This window comes from Silene latifolia, chromosome 1 (genome assembly GCF_048544455.1).
Source record: "Silene latifolia isolate original U9 population chromosome 1, ASM4854445v1, whole genome shotgun sequence".
NCBI lineage: Eukaryota > Viridiplantae > Streptophyta > Magnoliopsida > Caryophyllales > Caryophyllaceae > Silene > Silene latifolia.
This window is the reverse complement of record NC_133526.1, coordinates 373,998-396,387: the sequence shown is the minus strand read 5'-3', so window position 1 is coordinate 396,387 and position 22,390 is coordinate 373,998. Positions and strand designations below refer to the sequence as shown.

At 37.0% G+C, this 22,390-nt stretch overlaps 3 protein-coding genes across 8 annotated transcripts; 2 read left to right on the top strand and 1 right to left on the bottom strand.

Annotated features, from left to right (window-relative positions):
- Positions 1-1,194: 1,194 nt before the first annotated feature.
- LOC141641465 (transcription initiation factor TFIID subunit 13-like) lies at positions 1,195-3,692 on the bottom strand. Its single transcript, XM_074450137.1, has 5 exons — positions 3,573-3,692; positions 3,406-3,443; positions 2,191-2,250; positions 2,001-2,075; positions 1,195-1,602 (listed from the first exon to the last, which is right to left on the bottom strand). The coding sequence occupies exons 1-5, from the start codon at positions 3,676-3,678 to the stop codon at positions 1,492-1,494; spliced, it is 390 nt and encodes a 129-aa protein (XP_074306238.1). The 5' UTR covers positions 3,679-3,692; the 3' UTR covers positions 1,195-1,491.
- Positions 3,693-5,468: 1,776 nt separating this feature from the next.
- On the top strand, positions 5,469-11,549 carry LOC141591505 (BRCT domain-containing protein At4g02110-like). Its single transcript, XM_074411863.1, has 10 exons — positions 5,469-5,655; positions 5,984-6,073; positions 6,916-7,020; positions 7,202-7,303; positions 7,422-7,506; positions 7,705-7,774; positions 7,890-7,934; positions 8,176-10,440; positions 10,521-10,737; positions 10,977-11,549. Exons 1-10 carry the CDS (start codon positions 5,569-5,571, stop codon positions 11,286-11,288), a joined length of 3,378 nt encoding a protein of 1,125 aa, XP_074267964.1. The 5' UTR covers positions 5,469-5,568; the 3' UTR covers positions 11,289-11,549.
- An 89-nt stretch (positions 11,550-11,638) lies between these two features.
- LOC141591510 (B3 domain-containing transcription factor VRN1-like) lies at positions 11,639-17,080 on the top strand. Of its 6 annotated transcripts, none has more exons than XM_074411895.1 (6): positions 11,639-11,896; positions 12,753-12,926; positions 14,962-15,005; positions 15,685-16,177; positions 16,266-16,402; positions 16,511-17,080. In XM_074411895.1, exons 3-6 carry the CDS (start codon positions 14,985-14,987, stop codon positions 16,757-16,759), a joined length of 900 nt encoding a protein of 299 aa, XP_074267996.1. In that variant the 5' UTR covers positions 11,639-11,896; positions 12,753-12,926; positions 14,962-14,984; the 3' UTR covers positions 16,760-17,080. The 6 variants fall into 6 exon arrangements, with proteins under 6 accessions (XP_074267996.1, XP_074267973.1, XP_074268014.1 ...); XM_074411872.1 differs by having other exon boundaries at positions 14,962-15,082; XM_074411913.1 differs by lacking the exons at positions 11,639-11,896; positions 12,753-12,926 and adding an exon at positions 14,332-14,625.
- The last annotated feature ends 5,310 nt before the right edge of the window (positions 17,081-22,390 follow it).

Genomic DNA, 22,390 nt, shown 5'->3' with positions numbered 1-22,390 from the left:
ATAGCTCGCTCAATCTCCGGATTAGGCGAGTTATCTATACTGATATATGTCCTAACCTGGCTTCCTAATCGCTTATATTAGCCTCATTTGATCTCCCCTTAATCGGAAGGTCATAGATACACACCCATACAGGAACAAGAAACAGAGGCGTATCCGTCATTTTCCGTGTGTCACACGGCTCAGCAAAACATCATATGATTTTATCAAAGTGTCATGGCTGTCCATCGACAACCCGTTCCTTATCCCTAGTATCCAAGAAACAAAACACAAAGATCTTATCTTTTGAGTCAATAATGTTACCTATGATCGTACATTTAGGGTTCCACAACTTCGTCATCGTTTCGATAGCCGCTCACACATTGATTGTCTTTGGCGTCCAAAAGCCTCCCCACCACCATCATTTGTACTTTTTGTTCTTCCTGTACGTCATCCCCCACATCCCACACAAAGCCATCAGTGAAATCAACCACATTCTCCGCCGCCTGTTGTTTCCAGCCCGACGCCCATTACTCGAACCCTCTATAAGAAACAAACTCGTTCGAAACCCTAACAGAAACAGAAGCAAAAGAAAGGAAAAATCCTAACCCTACGTTTAGAACGTAAGAGAGAGCCTCGATGAAGAAAGAGGAGCGAAGACGAGCCAAGACGGAATCTTCACAAGAAACCCTAGAAGAACTGAATTTTGCCAAATTTTTTAAGTACACCGTTATTTTCTAGAGAAAGTTCATTAAGATTGAAACATATTGAATTTACCAAATTCATCAATTAATTTTTAAAATGTCGATTATTGTTATAAAATATCAAATAATTATCAAAATAAACAATAAACTAAATAAAAGTTTTATATTTGATATCAGACTTACTATGAAACAGTCTCGTGGAATAATTTATGTTCTAAAAATCACAATAAGTAAAAATGAAGGAAATCTCGGAAATGTTTCTAGTTACTTAGTCTATATTTTTGAATAGAATAGTTGAATGTTTATAAGTTATAACTGAAAATTAAGAACAAAATTTTGAATACTCCTTCTGACTGCACTACTCGGATTTTCGTTGGAGTGTCCGTTTCATGAAATTATTTAGGTTTCTGATAGAATAAATTATGCTCAATTACTAAAAGTTGATTGTTTATAAGTTATAACTAAATTGGGAAAAAAACAATAAGTTATAACTAAAAATATTGAGCAAAACATGTGGAGCAAGAGGTCATGGTTCGAAAACCATCAACAACATTTTTGACTAAAAAAAAATATAGAGTAAAACATCCAACTATAAAGTAGGAGGGAACCCAAACCCAGTTCCCTGTCAATGCTGCAACCCTGAGGAAAAAGAATAGTTCCAACTTCCAAATAAACAGTGAATGTTTACATATCAGTTTACAAAAGTATGAATCTGCTCATCAACTCGGACTCCGTCCACAAAATTTCTGCACAGCCATCCTAATCAAACAACTATAAATGTGGAGGTTAGAACACTTAGAAGTCAAATGTTTCAGTCTAAATTTACGAGCTTTTCCTCGTCCACCTCAAAAGCCTTTCTTGCTTCTTTGAGCTCCTCATTCATAGCAAGAAGTTCTGTGCAGCGATTCAATTTTGGCATATCCTGAGGAAACACGGCCAAAAGGTTGATTAGAGCCTGAACCAACGGCGCCACGAGGTATTAATGTCACGGGTGAATCTATCATTATAAGACCAGGGTTCTAAGACACCGGAAAGTTTAACCTTTTTCTTGTGTAAACTATTAGACTAACATGAAACTACAATCACCAGAGCATTAATCACAATTGACACCTTTTCACTCTTGTCGTGACAGCGCTTTTTTTTATGATCTCTTTTGTGTAGCATAAAAGAGGACCAAACACACACAATTTTTAGTTTAACGGTGCCTTAGCAGTAAGGACCCCAGCTACTACACCATGCATTCTCCCCGTGAATGCCCGACTGACTGGACCCCGAGATGTAAGGCCATAATAAAATGTCATGCAAAGGTCAAGAATTTACTTTACGAATGAGAAACAGAAAGTCTTCTGTCAAAAGCTTCCCCCTCTTTGTAGCAATGTCTTGAGCCTTATGAACCTACATCAAATGCAGTAAGCATTTCATTATAATGTATAACGTCTTTAAAATGAAGTCAACACGCCAGAAAGATAACTCATGTTGCCCCGAATTTTATAAGCAGTGAAGGACTTACCAAATCAGTCACATACTCAACGACAATGTCTTCCACAAGAGCCACGGTCTCTGGAAGTGGCTGCATATGCAACAGCAAGTATCAGGAGAGCAGGACAAAGATAGTCGATGGCAAAACGTAATCTATCTGGCACTGAAAACAGTACAAACCCTGTAATCTAGAAGGCTCTACGGAAAGTGTGTATTGAAAGATTAGCTCTCAAATACTTCAAAAAAGTAGAAACAATGATGAATTTACAGCAGTTCAGTATAAGCCTACACCACGACACAACTCCACAGCAATGTCTACTAACGACTACAATACAACGGTGCAATGTATGATTCAACTTAGCTTGCAGCAACATTGCTGTTGAATCAGATTATAGTTCTTACTTAATTCTTAATTTTATTTCTGAATGTTTGTAGTTCTCTCTTATACTCGTATATGTCATGCTCAATGATCAATACATTGCTGTCTACATTCACATCTTAATCATCTTCCTATCATTCAACGATTCATTTCCTCATTAGCAATTAGACTAGAATTATACAAGTAATGCTATAGAATACTTCGCTTTTGTGCAGAAGTGCATCACCCTACGAGATTACATGAGTGACGATACCCCAACCAGAAGACAACAACCGTCAAATCTAAGGCATTCCTAGGAGAGGAAATGAAAGGTAGACAAAATCACCGACATTGTAAGGTATCAAGTTCATCTCCAACCGCGAAAATCAAGACAATCAAAGAAAGAAACACACCAGTCACACCATTCTATAACTAAAAAACGCGAACTAGATAGGTTTACTCTGTCAGAAAGACACTTTGAAGCGCAAAATCTTAGCATTTTCCGATAAATTGGCATTCTTTTTGTAAAATTGAAGTTACTTTCTTGCGAAAAATGTAACCAAAAATCCAAAATCACCACTACCACTACACTCAGGCGTGATATAGAAGCAAAAGAGCATCTGCATTCATAATTTCAAGAACTGCACGCAATAATCACCATAATTTGATATCGAAAACCTGAACAAAATCAAATCTTTCTACAAAACCCTCCTAATTAAACTTGTATTCAATCCAAATTAAGCACACCCATCAACAAAATCATTCAACTTTCACCCCAAAATACTCAAATAATAACTCAAACTAACAAAAAATAAACTAGACCGTCTTAAGGTGCGAAACGGGTCCAAAAACATATACTCCGTATCTAACACTAGTTGATAAACTTACGTTGCGATCGTCTCCATAACCATACATCATATGCAGCACTGCATAAATATAATCAAAAATTAATGTTATGATATTATTATAAGAATTGACCCACAAATTATATAATCTTGTGCATGTAAATAATAAAGAAAGAAAGAAAAAATGGAAAGTAAAAATAAGAAAGTTACGATCTTTTTGGAAAACACCACGTTTGCGCTTGGAAGAAGGAGGATCAGAGGGTTTTAAAGATTCAATCTTGTGTTTTGAAGAAGTTGATGCAGCAATTCCGCTCATTTTTTTTGTGTTGTGTTCTCGGTTATTCTAATTTTTGGGTTGGGTGGGTTTATATATGTGTGGAGTAAGTTACTATTATAGCCTTATGGGCTTTTCATTGGACTGAACTATGCATATTCTCAACTTGTCATCACAAACATACCCAAATACTCGTAAGTTAAGTGAAGGCAAATTCTAATTTAAGAGGGTATAAGAGTTAAAACGAGTTAAATATGTTTGTGTGTCTTTATTATGAATAAGACACCACAAATTTTCATTATTGTCACAAGCTTGACGGGTCAAATAAGCTTACATGGATAAATAAAGACAAGTTATTTGACTACCCAAACACTCTGATTTTTGTCTTATCTACTCTTATAGATGGTATTTGACCCGTTACAAGGGAGATTTGTTGATAAAACACAAGTATGATTCATTGCGGAAAAAATTATTTGTCATATATACCTATGTGAGATGATATTTATCATTTGACCCGTTTTATTACTAAGATGAATGTATTAGTTAATATTCCTTAAAACACATAGTATTTGTCTTAAATTTAAATAGATTAAATAACGATGTATTTAAATAGATGAGACAAATTTGGCTGGTTTTATAGTCATGTTTTTTTTTTTGAAAAATATCACACTATATAACACTTTTAAGTTTAAGTCTTAGTAGTATATTGTTTATAGATAAGATACATACCAATAAAGATACCACGAAAGTCAGATAATATTAGTAATAAGGTTTATGTTAAGTAAGCGGTTCAAAACTCGCTTTTTTTAAAAGCCATCCCTCAGAGTCCTAAATATTAGACCTGGCAAACAGATCAGGTCGTGTCGTGTTCGTGTCAACTTTAAAAGGGTCACCACTACCCCAACCCTAACCCGACCCAATTACATAAACGGGTCATTTGTCTCAACCCTAACCCAACCCATTTAATTTTTCTATAACCCAACCTGACTTGTTTAACCCATTTATCTTTTAGCAGGTCATGTTTAACCCATTTATCTTTTAGCGGGTCATTTTTAACCCACTTAACCCGTTTAACCCAATAAACAAATAAAATAAACCAAGCTTAATAAGCCTATAATCCCACAATTGAGGAATGAAAATACATATTTTTAAGTTGTTTGGGTGGATTATTGACAATTTTAAATAAGCGAGTTATTCGTGTCGGGTTCGTGTCAAATGAGTTCAACCCTAACCCGACCCATTTAAGTTTCGTGTCGTTTCCGTGTCAACTCAATTATATAAATGGGTCACAACGTCTTGACCCTAACCCGCTAAATTCATGTCGGGTTCGTGTCGTGTTTTCGAGTCGTGTCAATAATTGCCACCTCTAGTCCTAATTATGAGTATAAATAATTTGAGAAGGAATGATTTATCCCATTTTGTCTTCACAAATTCTCATTGACATGACATATCCGTCACAAGCTGAAGACGGATACCATTTTACCTCACAATGTACCCACTTTTTCTCTCTCTGCAACACTATTCATGTGGTCCCCTTTCTCCACTAACCCATTTTGTTACCATTTTATCTCACAAAATATCCGTCACAAATGGTAACCCGTCACAAGGGAGACCCATTGTTTTGTCTTTCATTTTCTGTCCACATTTATCCCATTTTATAAATCCAACAAAAATTAAATAACGCACAAAAGTGAAATAGAGGATCTAGATTCCGGAGTGTGGACTACTCTAGTGAGTACAACAAGAAGAAACATCAAATGGATTAAATTAAATGAGAAGCCCAATAACGGATTCGCCATCAGCCCATCATCAATAAATTCCCGCCATTGTCAATAATTTATTCATTTAAAACCCCCAAAGCTTCCCTTGTACTGCAACTCTTCACACTCTTTCTTTCTCCTTTCTCTTTTTCTATCTCTTCCTTCTTCAGATATGGCAACAATGGAGTTCGACTATCCCAACCTGTTTCAAGGAATCCGATTTCACCTCGCCGGATTCGACCCGCAAATGCATGATCAGGTTCTTCTTCAATTGAATTTCTCTATCCTCTTTTTAGGTTAATCAATCATTCTAATCAACAGCATTAGTCGATGATTTATCGATAATTATGATGACGATGATGATGTCATGTGATGTTTAATGTTGTTCAATTATAGTTTCTCTTTCAGTATTAGTTGATGGATGAAGTTTTTGGGAGACCGTCTCACATTAGGCAAAACTTACATTAAAATAACTACCTATTATACGAGAAGCCCCATAATAAGTTTATCATGAGACCGTCTCATATAAGAATTTGTGTAGTTGATTATTTGTTGACGACGATGATGATGTTTCTGTTTTTTAATAGGTGAAATTGAAGATAGTTAGTTGCGGTGGAGTTTATGTCGCTGAAAATTCATCGGATTGCACTCATGTCATCGTCTACAACCTTCTACTTGTAATCTTCCCTCTTTCTCCTTCTTCATTTTATATGTAATAATTAGGGTTTTAATTGGATTAGGGATTTTACCATTTAGGGTAAAGTTTCAGTTTAATACTCCCTCCATCTTAATCATTTCTTTACTTTATGTTCTTTATGAGAGGTATTTTAATCGAAAGGTAAATAAATGATTGGTATCAAGGGAGTAAATTTATCTTTGCTCATGAAATGTGGATTGATTAGCTTAAATAGTTTTTACGATGATCTTGTATAACTTTCTGAGATATTTTCAATGACTATCAGATATTATTCTTCGACATTCTTTTTTGTTTTGTTGAAATTATAACTTTTGAAAGGTAATTTGTATACCAACTGTGAATACTTTATCATATCACAGTATTTCGATATATTTACAGGGAAAAAAACTTTGGCCTTTTTAATCAAATAGGAACATTACTCCCCAGGTCTCAATCGGTTTCTTTGCTTTGCTTAAAATTACCTCTTACAAAGAGTAGATGATAAACAAATGATTAGCGGTTGTATTGTATACTTTAGGGTGTATTATTCTATGCATTTCTTGTATTTTGTATGTTGCAAAATCTACTTTTGGAAGACTTAAAAATTGTTTTGCGAAAATTGGACATTTACTGTAGATAAAAAGCTCAGGGATGAACTTACGTAGATTGATAGTCATTAATAAACCACAATTATTGACCGTCAGTGTGTGTGAATTTACATTCCATTTCTCATAATCAAGTCCAGACTTGATTGACACCTTTCTTTCGGAATTTATCATTTTTGTGGAGGACTTTTGAGTAGTTTCAAACCGTTCACTTATTTTTGGTCTCTAATGCGTCTAGGATGATCCTATTTGTGTTGCTGCTAGACGGGATGGAACGGCACTTGTTACGAGTACATGGATTGATCATAGCTTAATTGCTGGAAAGCCGGCTAACACTTCCTCTGTAAGCTCTTTTACCGTCCCCCTTTAACCTTTATTTTCTTTTGATGTAACATGTTGTGGAAGACCTCAAACATTAAGAACTTTGCTTCTTTTTGCTCTAGACCTTGTTTGAGTCAGTTCAATTTTATTTTAAGTTATTCGTTGGAAATGTCAACTGATTCGATTCCATATTTACTCAAAAGATTATATATAGGCCAGCAAAGGAGCTTAATGGGATTCCAGGTGCTAAAAAGCTTGTTATTTGTATGTCTGGATATCAGGGTTATCTTCGAGAGTACATACGCGTATGATATCGATTCTTTCTGTTACTTCCTATTATGAACTCTGATGATTGCCGAAGATTGATTTATAGAGTTGTTGTCTTGCAAAATTGCCTGATATTATCTATTGATTTCATTGTAGACAATGGTGAGCTTGACTGGAGCGCAGTTTTCTGGAGCACTGATTCCTACCTCTGTTACTCATCTTATATGCTACAAGTTTGAAGGTTATTGATCCGTTTTCCAACCTCCATCTGTCCAAGTAGAAGCATCTAATTTTACGGTTACTCTTGGAAATATAATTGGATTTTAATTATGCAGTCATTTCAGCTGGCTATGATGAAACACTGGACAATTGTTTTTTTTTTTTTTAAGTTGTCATGGTCACATGCTCATATATTTGGCTTGTTTTGAAATTTCTACAGGGCAAAAATATGTGTCGAGTAGCAAGCGTCCGAAAATAAAACTAGTAAATCATCGCTGGTTGGAAGATTGGTATGTTTGTCTGATTACCTTATTTCCATTGAGGTTTTGAACATTCAGGTTCTTTGTTGCCCAATTATTAACTAAAAGCATTCAAATCTTGAACTTCATGTTTTTCGCTTTGCAGCTTAAAGCAGTGGAAAATTCTGCCGGAAGAAAATTATAGTAAAAGGTTAGTTAGTCAGCTTTTGTGAGTATAATTTGCTAACTGATACGGAGTACTAGTATAGATTTGTTTCACTTTCATCGGAGTGGTCAGGGTATCTTACCAAAACTATTTACGTGCTGCTTTTGTCCAAGATTTACCCTTTCTTGTTTTCCCATCTTTTCTGCTGTTTTTTATTTTTCGTATTGTTTGTTTGCTTGTCAGTCTTTTTGGTTCAAATGGTTAACATAGTTTTCCTGTCCTGCAGTAGCTTTGAGTTGGAAACGATGGAGGCTGTGGCTGAAGATTCTGAAGATGAAACTGCGGACATTACTACAAGGCTAACTCATCAAATGCTTATGAATGGCAGGGTGTATGAGGCAAGGTTGCCATTAAAGCCAGAGCAAGTAATGGAGTCTAAAGTTCTTCACAAGATTGACACACACTCATTAATACAACCGAATAACGATGAGCAAAATGTGGGAAAGACTCCAGCAAAGTTTAGTAGTCCATTGCATGTTGGAGAGAAATCGGGAAACCTGAGTGGACAACGTCCTAAACGATCAGCTGATTCCCTAACAGACTATTGTACTCCTTCAAATCTGAGAAAATTTGCTCGAACATCCAATGTATCTGATGGGAAATCTGTTGGTTCACAGGTAAAACCAAAGGGGTATTTAGAATCAAATGATGTAGGAGCCTCCAATTTGAAAGAAGATGAAGTGATAGTTGGATCAACAAGTGTTGGAGGATTGAAGTCCAAAAGATTATCTGGGGTTCATGTTGGCAACTACAGTCCTGATGTGGAAGGTCAGTGTGTGTTGCCACATCTGAAGCAATTCTCTGGCCATTTAGATGTCCCTCACGTTGCCACCGATTCACGGGTATTAATTGGCACAGCGAATAAAAGTTTAGATGCACCAGAGCCTGAAACCCCAGTGAGTGGTCCTCTTAAGAGAAGCAAAAAAAGTTCCCTAACTATTAGCAGCTGTACTAGTTCTCAAACTGTGAGAGCATCTGAAGATAAGTTAGTGAATGACGTTCCATGCGAATCTTTAACCCTTGAGAAGCTGGAAGTGGGTATATCTGGCATGGGCACCCGAACTAGTCCTATTATTGGTAATGTTGTTTCATGTGCTTTGCCAGGTGTCGACAAAATGATGTCTAAGCCACAGATTATACAAGAAAATGTACCCTTTTCTCCTGAGCTTAAGAAGTTAGAGTCTTCAAAGTCTGGGAATGCGAAGTTGAATACTGATGATCAAACTGGTAGCTTGACTTCAAAGCCACCAAGGAAGAAAATGGCTGCTAGGAAAAAAATGGGTTCTAGATCTAAAGTAAGCCAGAAGACAACTGATGCTCATAAAGGCTCTCTGAGTGTCAATTTTTCCAAAGATGATGCAGTATTACATTTAACCAGTCACACTGAAGGAAAAGATAATGCAAATTCATTTGTTGTTGATAATGATATGGCCCCTCGTACCGATGAATCCAGCACTGTGAAGTTTAAACCACTCATGAACTCCACAGCCCAAATAAATGATTATGCTAACCCTGTCAATGAGGAAACATATGAGAAGGCTGAAATGACCACTCCATTTGTTGCTAACTTATACAAAGAGCATGAGAATCAACATTTGGCGCAGGAGAAGGTGATTTCTGGTCAAGCTAAGGAGAAGCAGAAGACTGTCATTAGAGCACCAAAAGAAGTTTTGCACGATGCAGATGTTGATGTAGGTAAAAAAGTTAGGGAGGAGAAAGAAAGTGCTAATGGAAAAACTCTGACAGCTGCTGGAAAGAAAAGGCGCGGAGACCAATTGGTGAAAGGGCCTGTTCAAGTTGAGTCGGCTATTGATAAAGGCGATCATGATAAAGGCGATCATGTTGATGATAAACTGCGTAAGAAATTGCCAGGTACATTCAAGGTGCTGAGGGAAGGTGAAAATGAGGGTGACCCTTGTGCAAACAATCAGTGTACTATGAAGGATTTGAAACACACTGGGAAAAAGAAACCTGGGACTATGCGTTTATCCAAGTTAGCGAGTCTTATTTCAGCCGAAAAGGAAAATATGTCAGTTGCTCATGGTAAATCTGGGAATTTGTCTGGCAAATTAAATGATTCAATTGTTGCTAACCATCAAGGTGCTGTTAAGGGTAAGAAAATTGATGGGAAGAAAAGGTGTGGAACTCTCATGTTGAACAAGGCTGATAAGGAAAATGAGTTTCTTTTTCATGAAGATGAAAAAAGTAATGGCGCTCTACCCAAATCCATACCGCCTGTAAGGGAGAACAATGCTAACAGTTCAGAGTCCTTGACCATTCAGAGTGGTTTAACAGCAGTTAAAAGTAAACAAGCATGTTTCATAGTTAGTGGGCATAAGCTACAGAGAAAGGAGTTTCAACTACTCATTAAACGTCTTAAAGGAAAACACTGCAGAGATTCTCATCAATGGTCTTATCAAGCAACACATTTTATTGTTCCCGACCCAATTCGCAGAACAGAAAAGTTCTTCGCTGCTGCAGCTTCAGGGAGGTATAATATGATTATCTTTATTTATAAATTGTAATCCATATACTCACATGTTATCGGTTATTAATTTTAAGTGAATGCAGGTGGATTCTGAAGGCTGACTACTTGACAGAAAGTATTACGGCTGGAGAATTCTTGCCTGAAGAGCCTTATGAATGGCATATAAACGGTCTTAGTCAAGATGGTGCCATTAATCTCGAGGCCCCTAGGAAATGGCGCCTTTTGAGGGAGAAGACGGGGCATGGTGCCTTCTATGGGATGCGCATTGTAGTATATGGAGAATGCATTGCTCCAACCTTGGTATCTTTCTCCCTAGATTATTTCTTCTTCGCTTTTCGTCTCTAAATTTCAGGTGGACCAATGTATATTACTCTACCCTCAATTCTCAGAAAGTTTGGTCCTCACAACGTGTTTATTTGGAGCGTTAGAAAGTTACTGATTATTTTGAGGCCAACAAAAATGCAGAGTTGATCATTATTTATGTACCTAATTTTTATCTTGGAAAGATGTTTAACTTCTTTGCCATTGTATACGAACAGGATACACTGAAGCGTGTTGTAAAAGCCGGAGAAGGAACAATCCTGGCTACTTCACCACCATACACTCGGCTCCTAAATTCAGGGGTTGATTTCGCCATTATTAGTCAGGGAATGCCTCGGGTTGATGTATGGGTCCAGGAGTTCCTAAGACATGAAATTCCATGCGTTTCAGTTGATTATTTGGTGGAGTATGTGTGTAAGCCCGGCTATCCTCTCGATAGGCATGTTCTGTACAACACCCACGAATGGGCAGCCAAATCATTTGCAAGGCTCTCGAGCTTGTCGATTCAGTCTGCTACACCCAAAAATTAGGTAAGTGAACTACTGTTGGCCTGTGGTGATGAAAGTGGGTCCACTGGTTTTGTGTGCTTCCACTTGAGAATTCTCTTGATGGATATAGGTTTTGTGGTCGTAAAATTGTATCGAGTCGAAAACCAAACACCTTGCAATTACCAAGAAACAGGCGGTGTCTAAGTGAATATGTTCTGAAACTAGGAATACTTCCATGTAGATGAAATGATTAGCCGTGTATATTTAGTACCTTAGAAGAAGAAAATATGATTCTTCTGTTCAGTCGTTTGTGGTGCTCCACAGGAGAAGGAGACAATCCTTTTGCACGCAGTGGTATATGAATATGATGAGAGGTTTAGTTATGGTGAATTCTTGACAATTGATTTGAAAAAAGGGAATGCCCTTATGTTTTGGTGTCTATCGGTTCTGTGATCTACGTTGTGGGGAGCGCAAACCCCGATTGGATGAGCTATAATAAAAGACCACTGAATTCTTCATCCGGCGACAAAAAGGGCATCTATCACAAGGGCATGTCTTTTTAGACTTGAATTCTGATTCGGAACAGGGTTGGGTGGAAGCCTCTTATTTCCGCGATACTCCTGATTGGTCCCCTTGCATGACCTTTGCTGGTAAGATTTATCTGTTTGTTAACGGTGCTTCCTGCGCTGGAATTTTCGATCCTATTTCACACAGTTTTCTATATAATCTGCACTAGGGCCGCTGTTCCTGACCCGGATAACAATCTTTATCTATTTACGGCTATAGATGACTGAAAAAGCAGTTGTTCATCTGTTGTGTCTTGTCTGAGTCTCTTGTCCGAATCATTTATTTACCTTTTGTATATTGTGAGAGGTATTATAAATAAAGGTGAACAAATGTTATAGGTTAATTTCAGTTAACCTAGTTTCTTTAGCTTGTCAAAAAAAAAAAAAAAAAATGATTGAGACGGGTATCTATTCGTGTGTCGTTTGAGATGAGAGATCTTCTGTCTACTTTTATAATGATGCTGAGAAATATGCCTGTCTACAAATTAATGGTTTGCTCATGTTCAAATCCAAGGCTACCTTCCTACCAGAATTGAATTTTTGTTATCTTCCAATCAAAATGTTTACAGTATTCTCTTGTTATGTTTTTTCACGTTAGAAGTTATGTTCGAGGCGAGTAAGCGGAAATCAGAAACGACATATATTAACCAAATGAGTTACTCCATGTATAAATTGTTAGATGAAAGTATGAAACCCCTATTAAAATTTAAAATGTTCTTTTGGATGTAAGTGGTGATGCCCACTATTGATATTTGTGAATATTCTTTTAGCATAATATATCCGTTTAAGATGGTAAAAAGGATTCAAATAGGTATCATATGATAATGTGGTTGTAATGTTTGTCTTATTATCATCAAGCGGTAGTATTTACATCCGTTTCCCCCTTAAAACGTATATTGTCATTTTAAACAAGACTAACTCGTTGTTTCTTCTGTCCTAGTGTGGTAAGAGGTGGCATTTTGGACCCAGGCCCGATGAGCAGCACGAATCCAACAAGAGCCCGGTTCGGTGAACAAAACGAGGCGGCCCGGGTCCGGCATGATCGGTTAGGGGGCGGGCCATGACGCGAAAGTTCCAAAAAAACCGTGCCCACGCACGAGGCACGATGGACCAGGTACGATAGTTTTAGGGGTAAATAATTAAAAAACCACTAAAAATAACCGAAGTACGAAGGGCGGCACTAGTCCGAACCGACTTTGACCAGGCCAAGAGCCGGCAAGGCACAGTCCAAAAGCACGATTGACCGTTTCTGAGCCGGGCCAAAACTGTGGCTAGACACGATGGGCCGGGGTCCGGGCCAGCACCGCAGCACGACACGGCTCATTGCCTTTTAGGTTGCTCTGCAAAGAGCTAAAAGGCTTTATTAGTCATTGCATCAAACAATAATTCATGAAAGAGTGTGTGTTTGTACAACTTGATTGACCTCTCAACAAAAGATCCTGTCTCATTCTTTTTTCTCTGATATTCACATTTTTTTTTGTCTGATAAAAAACACAAATTCTCATTATACGTATAGACGGACACCATTTCCCCTCACAAAATACCCATTTGCCATAAAGTGGGAAGCACATGGGGGTGCCCCACCTTGTCCCCTCTACCCATTTTATTAGAGGTCTTTACCCGTCTTTTCGCCCCACCCGTCTATACCAAGACCTATTGGATAAAAAATCATCACTTTGTAGGGTAACTTCGCCGCACTTCCAGAATTTATGATAACACAAATAGGAAGGTCTTTGTAGAGCAACCCGAACCACTTTTGACACAACCCGGACCACTAATTAAGAAACATTGTTTTGATTATGTAACAAGTCGTCTGTTCACTATTCAATGAGCCATTTTGATCTGAAATGCATTTTTACATGATTTCTAATCATATACGGAATATCATCTGGGTGGTCTAAAGCCCGCCATTTCAAGTAGCAGCTTGTCTTTAGGAGTATACACACCCATTCAACCAACACTTTTGACACAACCCGAATCAACGTGTTTTGAATCATTGTAGGTTATTATCCGAATATATTGAAAAAATAGTATTGTTTGAGTTTGTCTTTATTTGTATTCATTTACATTACACAACCCCACAATATTTATATTTAACTAATCATATGTCTTTCTTGTGGTCGGTCAACAATTCAACATGGATAGGGAAGACAAAAATTAGAGTACCTAAAGACTCATAAATGATTTGTCTTTATCATGTGAGCTTTATTTAACCTATCAAAATAAAATCAAAAACTCATATATCAATGTTTTTACTTGGGTTTTTCTCTTATTGGACCAGTCTTATGGTATAGGACGGTCCTATAGGAGAGTTGCTGAAACAAAATACAAAGCGTCTTGCTTGTAACGGGCTAATTCCGTCAAAGTTGAAGACCTCTCACAAAAAGGGTGAGGGGACAAGGTGGGGCACCCCCCATATGCTTCCCCACTAACCTCTCATGGGTATTTTGTGAGACGAAATGATATCGGTCACACGTCTTCAATGTGATTTTGAATGAGATTTTGTGAACAAAATAAGTATGTCACGGTAGAATTTGTGTTAAACCAAATTGATTGTTTGACCCAAGAATTCGTAACGAACGTTAAAATAAAACAAAATAAAGTTATAAGTTATAACCGTACGTAATGCATTGGCTCGTCAACTCATGGCGCTGAAAAGGAACTACTCCTACAATTCGGTAGTTTGAACGGCAACGCTGTTATCAAACACTTAAAAACCTCGTTTCACATAAAAATTTATTATTTGTCGGCGTTTACACCTAATTCTCTTCTATCTTCCTCTAATTATAATTTCATCACTTTGCAATTTGCAAGTAAGATCCTTTCTACCTTAAATACTCGCTTCATTCTAATCATTTTATTTTGAAATGTCTCGTTTATTTAGTTAGTCTTTTTATATTTGAAATGTAAAAACAAACTAAACAAATGAGCGGGACGAAGGGGTTTATTACATAGGAGTAGTATTTAAAATTAGTAGTTTATAAATAGATATTTTAATTAAAGGTAAATAAATGATTGGATGCATGGTGTCAATTTGAAATTATATTTTGAATTTACTCCATTTTATTTTTTAAAGTGCGTTTTATTTGACTTTTTTGTGTATTTACTGCATGTGATGTTCTCAAATGTTGCTATTGTTTTGTTGGAAGGGAAATAATGGAGCGCATGCCAAATGGAAATAGAACAAGACATGGTAATCTTCTTCACGTTCCAGATCCTTGTTGTTTCTTCAGAATTATTCTCTCTCCTCCTACACAGTTTAAAAAAATGGTAATTTTTTTTTAACTTTTTTACTGTGTCATTTTATCAATACTTTCACACTTTTATGGTTTTTTTTTTTTTGCATGGAACTTAATTCAGACTCACTGAACCTTTTTTTTGGAGACACGGATTTTAATAGTAAAATGACTCGATAAATTGTTTAGGCAGGGGTCAATAGAACATGAATGTGTTATGACTTATGTGTGTATGACGACGTTTTTACTAGTACTAGCAAATACTCAATTTATATTTTGTGTGCTTTCTAATTTTCATTGTATTGTTTATACCTCCAAGTTGACTATTTTTGTCAATTTCTAGGATTACTAGGATACGTGGAGATATCAACATATTATGGTTAGAAAAAATGAAAGATATCGACATATTATGATTAACAAAGCATATTACGTTGTGAACCATCCAATATCAATAGGAATATATGACTATATAATCCATTTTGATTTAGCATTATTAATTTAGCGAGCGTATCTGTATAAGACTGTTTTATAGTAAAAATTGACTTTCCAAGAATACCAAGATTAAACCTTTTGCTTGAACACAACTCAAAATGCTCATGATTTTCCCCTTTATTTGTTGGTGGTGGGTTTTATTAGAGGCTTCCAGAGACGTTTGCAAGCACATTTCGAGACGAGATGCGAGAAGCATGTCATCTTACAGTTCCAACAGGTGAAACCCATAAAGTAGCATTGATAGAAGAGGACTGTAAGCTATGGTTTGATGATGGTTGGGAACAATTTATGGACCGTTTTTCGATAGGCTATGGATACTTCCTGGTGTTCACTTATGTCGAAAATTCTAACTTCAAAGTGAATGTATTTGATCTTACTGCATGTGAGATACCTTACCAATGTGATAACCACACTAATTCACCAGCAACAAGTGAACCTAATAATCTTGGTAATCGTAGTCCTGAGTTTTCTGAACAACTCAATAGTGTAGACAACTTGCATTCATCACCGGCTAGTGAGCAACAACCTGCAGTAGTAGATGTTTTAGAATTGGAGAGTGAAGATGATGAGATGAATTCGGAAGAATTGAGTGAAACTACTGCTGATTCAGGGGATGGAAGTGATGCCTCTCAATTTGGTTAGTCAGCTTATCGGTTTAAACAGTTTACGCTTAATTGCCGGTCATGACATTGGAAGCCAATTGTAACTACTTGGTGTTTGTACAGGAAGCAGGCTTCCTAAGTGGTTGAGGAATTACAAGGAAGAAATAAAAGGTGCGACTGCTGCAGGAATTCTTGTTCCCTCAAACCCTTTCTTTGTGGATCGGATTAAGCCATATGCTTTGCATAGGGGCCGCTTCTTGGTAAGTATTTCAATTGTGTCTTGTGAAATGTTGTCGCTTTTGCAACATCTTGCTTTCGATAGTTTTGAATATAATAAATACTCGATCAAAAAAACTTGATTGGTGCAGAATATTCCAAGAGCGTTTGCTCAAAGATATATGAAGTGTAAAGCAGGAGATAGCATCAGGATTGGGTTGGGTGATGGAAAGCAATGGTTGGTGCGATGTTGTCGATCTTCAACCCTATTAAATTGTTCCTTTGGTAAAGGGTGGCTTCAATTTGCGCAAGATGTTGGTTTGGAAGTCGGAGATGTGTGTTTTTTCGAGCTAACTGATGTTAAAAACACTGTCTTTAAAGTTCATATTGCCGCCAAGTAGTCTTCCATCTAGGCTTCCTGAGTTTTGGTCTGAAGCAGATCTGGATTATTTTTTCGGTCTAGAGTAATCCATTAGGATCAAATTTTGCTTGTTTTGCGCCCGCCGGTCTAATTGGTCTGATAGCAAAAATGTTGGCATTTTTTTGCTATTTTATATTCTTTACGGGTTTGTTCATTGGTTGTCCTCGATTACTCGTAGTTCGTACTCATGTTTATTTCAGACATCGAGTACTGAAACAATGTATTGTGCAACACAATTGAAGCTGTAGGGTTGGTGATTATATTTGGGTTTACAATTCATTTGTTTGACCATTGTCGTCTATATAGCTCTACGCATCTACCCAATGCCTCAACGACTCTCGCCAATAGCGAAATAAAAAAAAGGCAGAAAGAACAAGATTCAAACGCTGGTGCGTGGCTCAACAATTGAAAAGAACAAGATTCAAACGCTGCTACAGTATCAACGTGTGACAAAAGACTGAAAGTACATCGATCTATTCTCTCTCCCCATTCTACTCATTGTCTTATTAAGGTCACTTCCACATGTCACTCCGACCCGATTGTTTATTTACATATTTTAATTTGAGGCGTCAGGTTATTTTCGGTTTCAATTTTTTCGGGTCAAAATACTTAGCTTGACCAAGTGTGGATTCGAGTTAGGTCATTTATGGGTTGGTCACTCAACTCAATAATTGTTACGGGTCTTTTCGAGTCCCGATGAGCCATTCAATATGCCAGATTATGTAGGGTTAAAATGGTTGATTGATTGAAGTCTGATTCGGTTTTGGGTCATTTATAGTCTAGATGAATTATATTGTTGATTCAAGTCTAACAATGAATCTGATAAAGTTAGGTCGGTCCGAAAAATGAGTATGTGTTTCTTATAATGGAAGTATTCGTTGTCGCCCTCCTCCGTCTCCTTGTCCTGTCACTGTCTTTTAGTTTTCATCCCAGGGGTGATCCCCCCATTCTCCCCACCTCTGGGTTGGTTTCCTTGTTGTTGTTTGTCTGTGTTGATGAGTATAGCTCATCCGCCTGTCCAGGGGCGGACGCAGGAATTTCGTGTAAGGGGGGCACCGAAAAAAAATTTAGTACATTATTTTTATCGTAAAACATTTTATTATTTTGAAAAATTTGTTCTCCTAATGTTGTAGAAAGTATAAAAAAAATGGCGAATTAATTGGTACGATCGATATTTTTTCTAATAAATAAAGTTTTATGTTGATTTATTTTTTTCTCCGAAATGCAATAGATTTCATTGTAGTAATTGACGATAACATCACTAGTTATAGGATATATTATATTTTAGTCCTTATATAGGCAATAAGCTTAAGTGGTTCAATGGTTAACAAAAAAATTAGTCAAGTAAACTTGAAGCAATAGGAATCGATCCTGGTACCAAACAAACACACATACACACCCTCTACCAACTGTTCTAATGTAGCTTGGTGCTTATTTAAGAGACTAATAAAAATTTATTTCCAAAATTTCATGGTGGGCACTTGCCCACCCGGGCCCCCCTAGATCCGCCCCTGCGCCTGTCTCATTGTTGTCCTATGAGGTCGTGCTGTGGGTCCAATATGGTGATCCCCCTACTCTCCCCCACCTATTGGTCCCATTTTCTTGTTTGGTGTTGTTGCATGTTTTGCGGTGGTCCTGGGAGGAGTCGGTAGGTGAAAAGGTGGCTTTTGTGTGTGTTTAACACCTTTGAGGTTTTGCATGTCCCTTTATGTCGGACTGTCTCTGTCTGTTTCCTTTCTCCAACTTGGTTTGGATTGACTGTCTCGGGTTTGGTGGAATGTTTTGCGTCGGTCTTTGCATCGGTCTTGGCCTTGACGGATGGTCTTTGTTCTTGTTCTTAGACGTTTTGCAGCTGGGTATAGATTCTTGTCTATAGTTGGTTTGGAAGGTGTTGTTTGTCCCTTTTCACTACAAGAAAAACTAAAACAGGCGACCGAAATTTGGCGACTGATATATTTAGTCGCCAAATTGGCGACTGATTTTCAAATTGGCGACTGAAATCAGTCGCCAATTTGGCGACTGTCTTTTTTAAAAAGGGAATCAAACTTGGCGACCGAGATTTTAAATTTGGCGACTGATTTATGTGTAGTCGCCAAATTGGCGACTGAAATTCAGTCGCCAAAATGAATTTCAGTCGCCAATGTTTTTAGTAGAAACCAGGCTGTCATTTTTTAAAAAGGGAATCAATTTGGCGACCGAGTTTTAAAATTTTGATCGATATATGTGTAGTCGCCAAATTTGGCGACTGAAATTCAGTCGCCAAATGGCTTGTCAGTCGCCAAATTTTTTTATAGAAAAACGGAACACCTCTCTCCTGCTTTACTCTTTCGAAACAAAAAAAAAAAAAAAAAAAAAAAAAAGAAGAGAGGAAAGCAAATGGGCGATTAAGCGACGACAACAACCACACAACCACACCACCACTTCCACCACTTCCACCACCGTGACCACCGTTCTCATTGCCTCCATCACTCTCTTTAATTAGGTTAGTTTTTTTTTGTTTAATTTCAGTTTAATTAGTTTAATTTGTTAGATTAATTTGTAGTTAGTTTGATTAATTTGTGGTTAGTTTGTTAGATTTATTTGTAGTTAGTATGTTAGATTAATTTGTAGTTAGATTTAGTTTAATTTGTGTTTGAATTAAAAGGGAATGATTAAGGGGGTTTGTGTTTAGGTTTAGGGTTATGGGTGGGGGTTTGGTCGGCCGTGGGTGGCGGTGGGGGAAGGGTGGCGGTGGGGGAAGGGTGGCGGTGGTCCGTCTCATTATTATTATTATTAGTATTAGTATTAGTATTAGTATTAGTATTAGTATTATTATTATTATTGTTATTATTATTAGTATTAGTATTATTATTATTAGTAGTATTATTATTATTGTTATTATTATTACTAATTAAACCGCCTTATTATTATTAATATTAAGCTAAGTGAAACCGTCTTTTGCATTAATGGAAATAGCTAAGTGGAACCGTCTTTTGGATTAAGAGAAATTATCTATTAGCTAAGTAGAACCTTCTTTAGGACTTGATTTTGATAAATTTAGTTTGATAATTCATGTTATTGATGAATTGAGGTAGAATAACCTTGTTATTTTTGTTTTTCTTTTCTCTTTTTTCGGGGGGTTGTCACTGTGTTTGCTAGGCACCACCGCACGTCTGTGTAGTTGTTGCTTCTTGTTTTCTTTTCATTTTTGCTTTTACTTGATTAGGTAACCTCCTCTTACCGGTTACTTTTTAAATTTACTAATTTTAGTTCAAATTATGTTACGGACTTTAGGATAGAAGCCTTTACTATGTGGTTGAATTGGGCTATTGATTGACTTAATTAATTTAGTACTTGATTGTGTTGTTGTTTGATTTGATGTTGACTTAGTACCAGTTCAAGAATTACTCATTAGGAGTAATTCTTGAATAGTCCCCATTTTGGGATTGTCTTTGTACGTTTCAAGTCATTTAGGTAGTAAACACGTACTTGTGATTTATTAATGAGGAATGAGTTTGGTGGCGATCCCTTTAATGTTCTCCGAATACATGTATATGTGTATTTGGAGAAGCGAAAGAATCTTTGCCGAATTTTTCCTCATTAATAAATTACAAGTGTGTTTGCTAGTGACTTGAAACGTACATTGACGGGTTTAGGTTGGAGTGATAAGGACCCCATTCGAAGATGGATTACTTATTGACAATATTTATATATTGTTTTCATATGTTTATTGTATAATGTGGAGTATAATGTTTAAATTTTGTATTTAATATTATTGTTATTTTTTAAAAATGTTTAAATTTCTTTGGGGTCTTCTTTAGATTAAAATGAAGAGATTGGAACGTTCATGGATGTATGAAGGAAGATTAGACCATTCCAATAAGAAAAGACGTCCTACCGCTAGATTTATAAAGGGTGTTAGCGAGTTTATTGAATTTGCTAAACAACAAGATGAATATGACTTGGTAGACAAAAAACTTAGGTGCCCTTGTGCCAAATGCAAAAACACGAAATACCGACTTGACATTGTAGTAGAAGAACATCTCATTATAAACGGGTTTAAGCCAAATTATTACAATTGGATTTCACATGGAGAAGCATATTCTCCAATTCATGAACAAACTCACACCCAACAAATACAAAATGATGAGAACCCATATAGAGAGATGGTTGTTGATGCTATGGATTCCACTATTTTTAATAGTGATGACCATACAACTATTTCAGAAGAACAACCGCCACACCCACAAGCAAAAGCCTTTCTTGACATGTTAAAAGCCTCAGAAAAACCCTTGTATGAAGGAAGCGGAATGACATTGTTACAAGCCGCTTCTAGGCTAATTACCTTGAAATGTGAGTTCAATATGCCATTTGTTGTTGTTGATGGCATTGCCTCGTTCCTTGAGGAATCTTTCCCCGATGATAATATCATGACCGAAGTTTCTACACTACCAAAAAAGTAGTTAAAGGTCTTGATTACCGCATGAAAAGATTGATGCATGTCTGAAGGATGTATGCTATTTTGGAAAGATGATGCTTTGCTTGACAAATGTAAAGATTGTGGGGCGGATAGATATGAGACAAGTGAAGGAGATACAGTTTTGGTGTTGAAAAAAGGCAACGGTAGTAAGAGGGCCAAAAAGAGTAAGAAACCAATAGCATGTAACCAATTGTTTTACTTTCCTCTCGCACCAAGACTTCAAAGAATCTATGCCACCAAAAACATTCCCGAACAAATGAGATGGCACAAAGAAAACCACGTGCTCAGGGAAGATGAGTCATCCTAGTGATGGGGAAGAATGGAAACGATTTCATCAGATGTATCCTGATTTTGCCAAGGAACCCCGCAATGTACGACTTGGCTTGTGTACGGATGGATTTGATCCTTTCGGTAATTTTGGGAGGAAGTATTCTTGTTGGCCCGTTATGGTCACACCATACAACTTACCACCTTGGTTATGTATGAAAAGACCATTTATCTTCTTGTCACTTATTGTTCCCGGACCAAAAAGCCCGAAACGTAATTTGGATGTTTATTTACAACCATTGGTGGAGGAGTTGAAATATTTGTGGGAAGTTGGGGTGGAAACTTATGATGTGTCTAAAAAACAAAATTTTCAACTTAAAGCTTCCCTTTTGTGGACAATAAATGATTTTCCCGCCTATGGTATGCTATCTGGGTGGACTACACAAGGACAAAAAGCATGTCCTTGTTGCATGGAGGAAAGTAAAGCATTTTGGCTTCCCAATAGCAAGAAAATAAGCTGGTTTGATTGTCATAGATGCTTCTTACGAGAGGAAATCCACATAGGAGGAACAAGAAGGCTTTCACAAAAGGTAAAGAGGTGCTTGATGCCCCTCCGAAACGAGTGCATGGGGATGAGATATGGAAGACGGTATGTGATTTACCATCCCCTATTGATGGTACCGAGGAAGAATTTAAAGAATTGAAAAAAAAAGCGAGAAAAAACGGTTGGTTTAAAAGAAGCATTCTTTGGGACCTTCCTTATTGGAAGACAATGTTGATAAGACATAATTTGGATGTAATGCACATAGAAAAGAATTTCTTTGAGCAACTAATTGACATGATCATGGATTTAGAAGGTGAAAAATGTGATAGCATTGCTTCTAG

Bases quoted from the DNA above. Each gene is read 5' to 3' on its own strand.
- LOC141641465 (XM_074450137.1), bottom strand. From the start codon at position 3,678: ATGAGCGGAATTGCTGCATCAACTTCTTCAAAACACAAGATTGAATCT. The intron at 3,444-3,572 runs GTAACTTTCTTA...ATATTTATGCAG, and splicing joins TGGTGTTTTCCAAAAAGATC to TGCTGCATATGATGTATGGT. The intron at 1,603-2,000 runs GTAAATTCTTGA...GTGTTTCCTCAG, and splicing joins TTCTGTTTCTCATTCGTAAA to GATATGCCAAAATTGAATCG.
- LOC141591505 (XM_074411863.1), top strand. From the start codon at position 5,569: ATGGCAACAATGGAGTTCGACTATCCCAACCTGTTTCAAGGAATCCGA. The intron at 7,304-7,421 runs GTATGATATCGA...ATTTCATTGTAG, and splicing joins ATCTTCGAGAGTACATACGC to ACAATGGTGAGCTTGACTGG. The intron at 10,738-10,976 runs GTATCTTTCTCC...GTATACGAACAG, and splicing joins AATGCATTGCTCCAACCTTG to GATACACTGAAGCGTGTTGT.
- LOC141591510 (XM_074411872.1), top strand. From the start codon at position 14,969: ATGGAGCGCATGCCAAATGGAAATAGAACAAGACATGGTAATCTTCTT. The intron at 16,178-16,265 runs GTTAGTCAGCTT...GTGTTTGTACAG, and splicing joins AAGTGATGCCTCTCAATTTG to GAAGCAGGCTTCCTAAGTGG. The intron at 16,403-16,510 runs GTAAGTATTTCA...TGATTGGTGCAG, and splicing joins TGCATAGGGGCCGCTTCTTG to AATATTCCAAGAGCGTTTGC.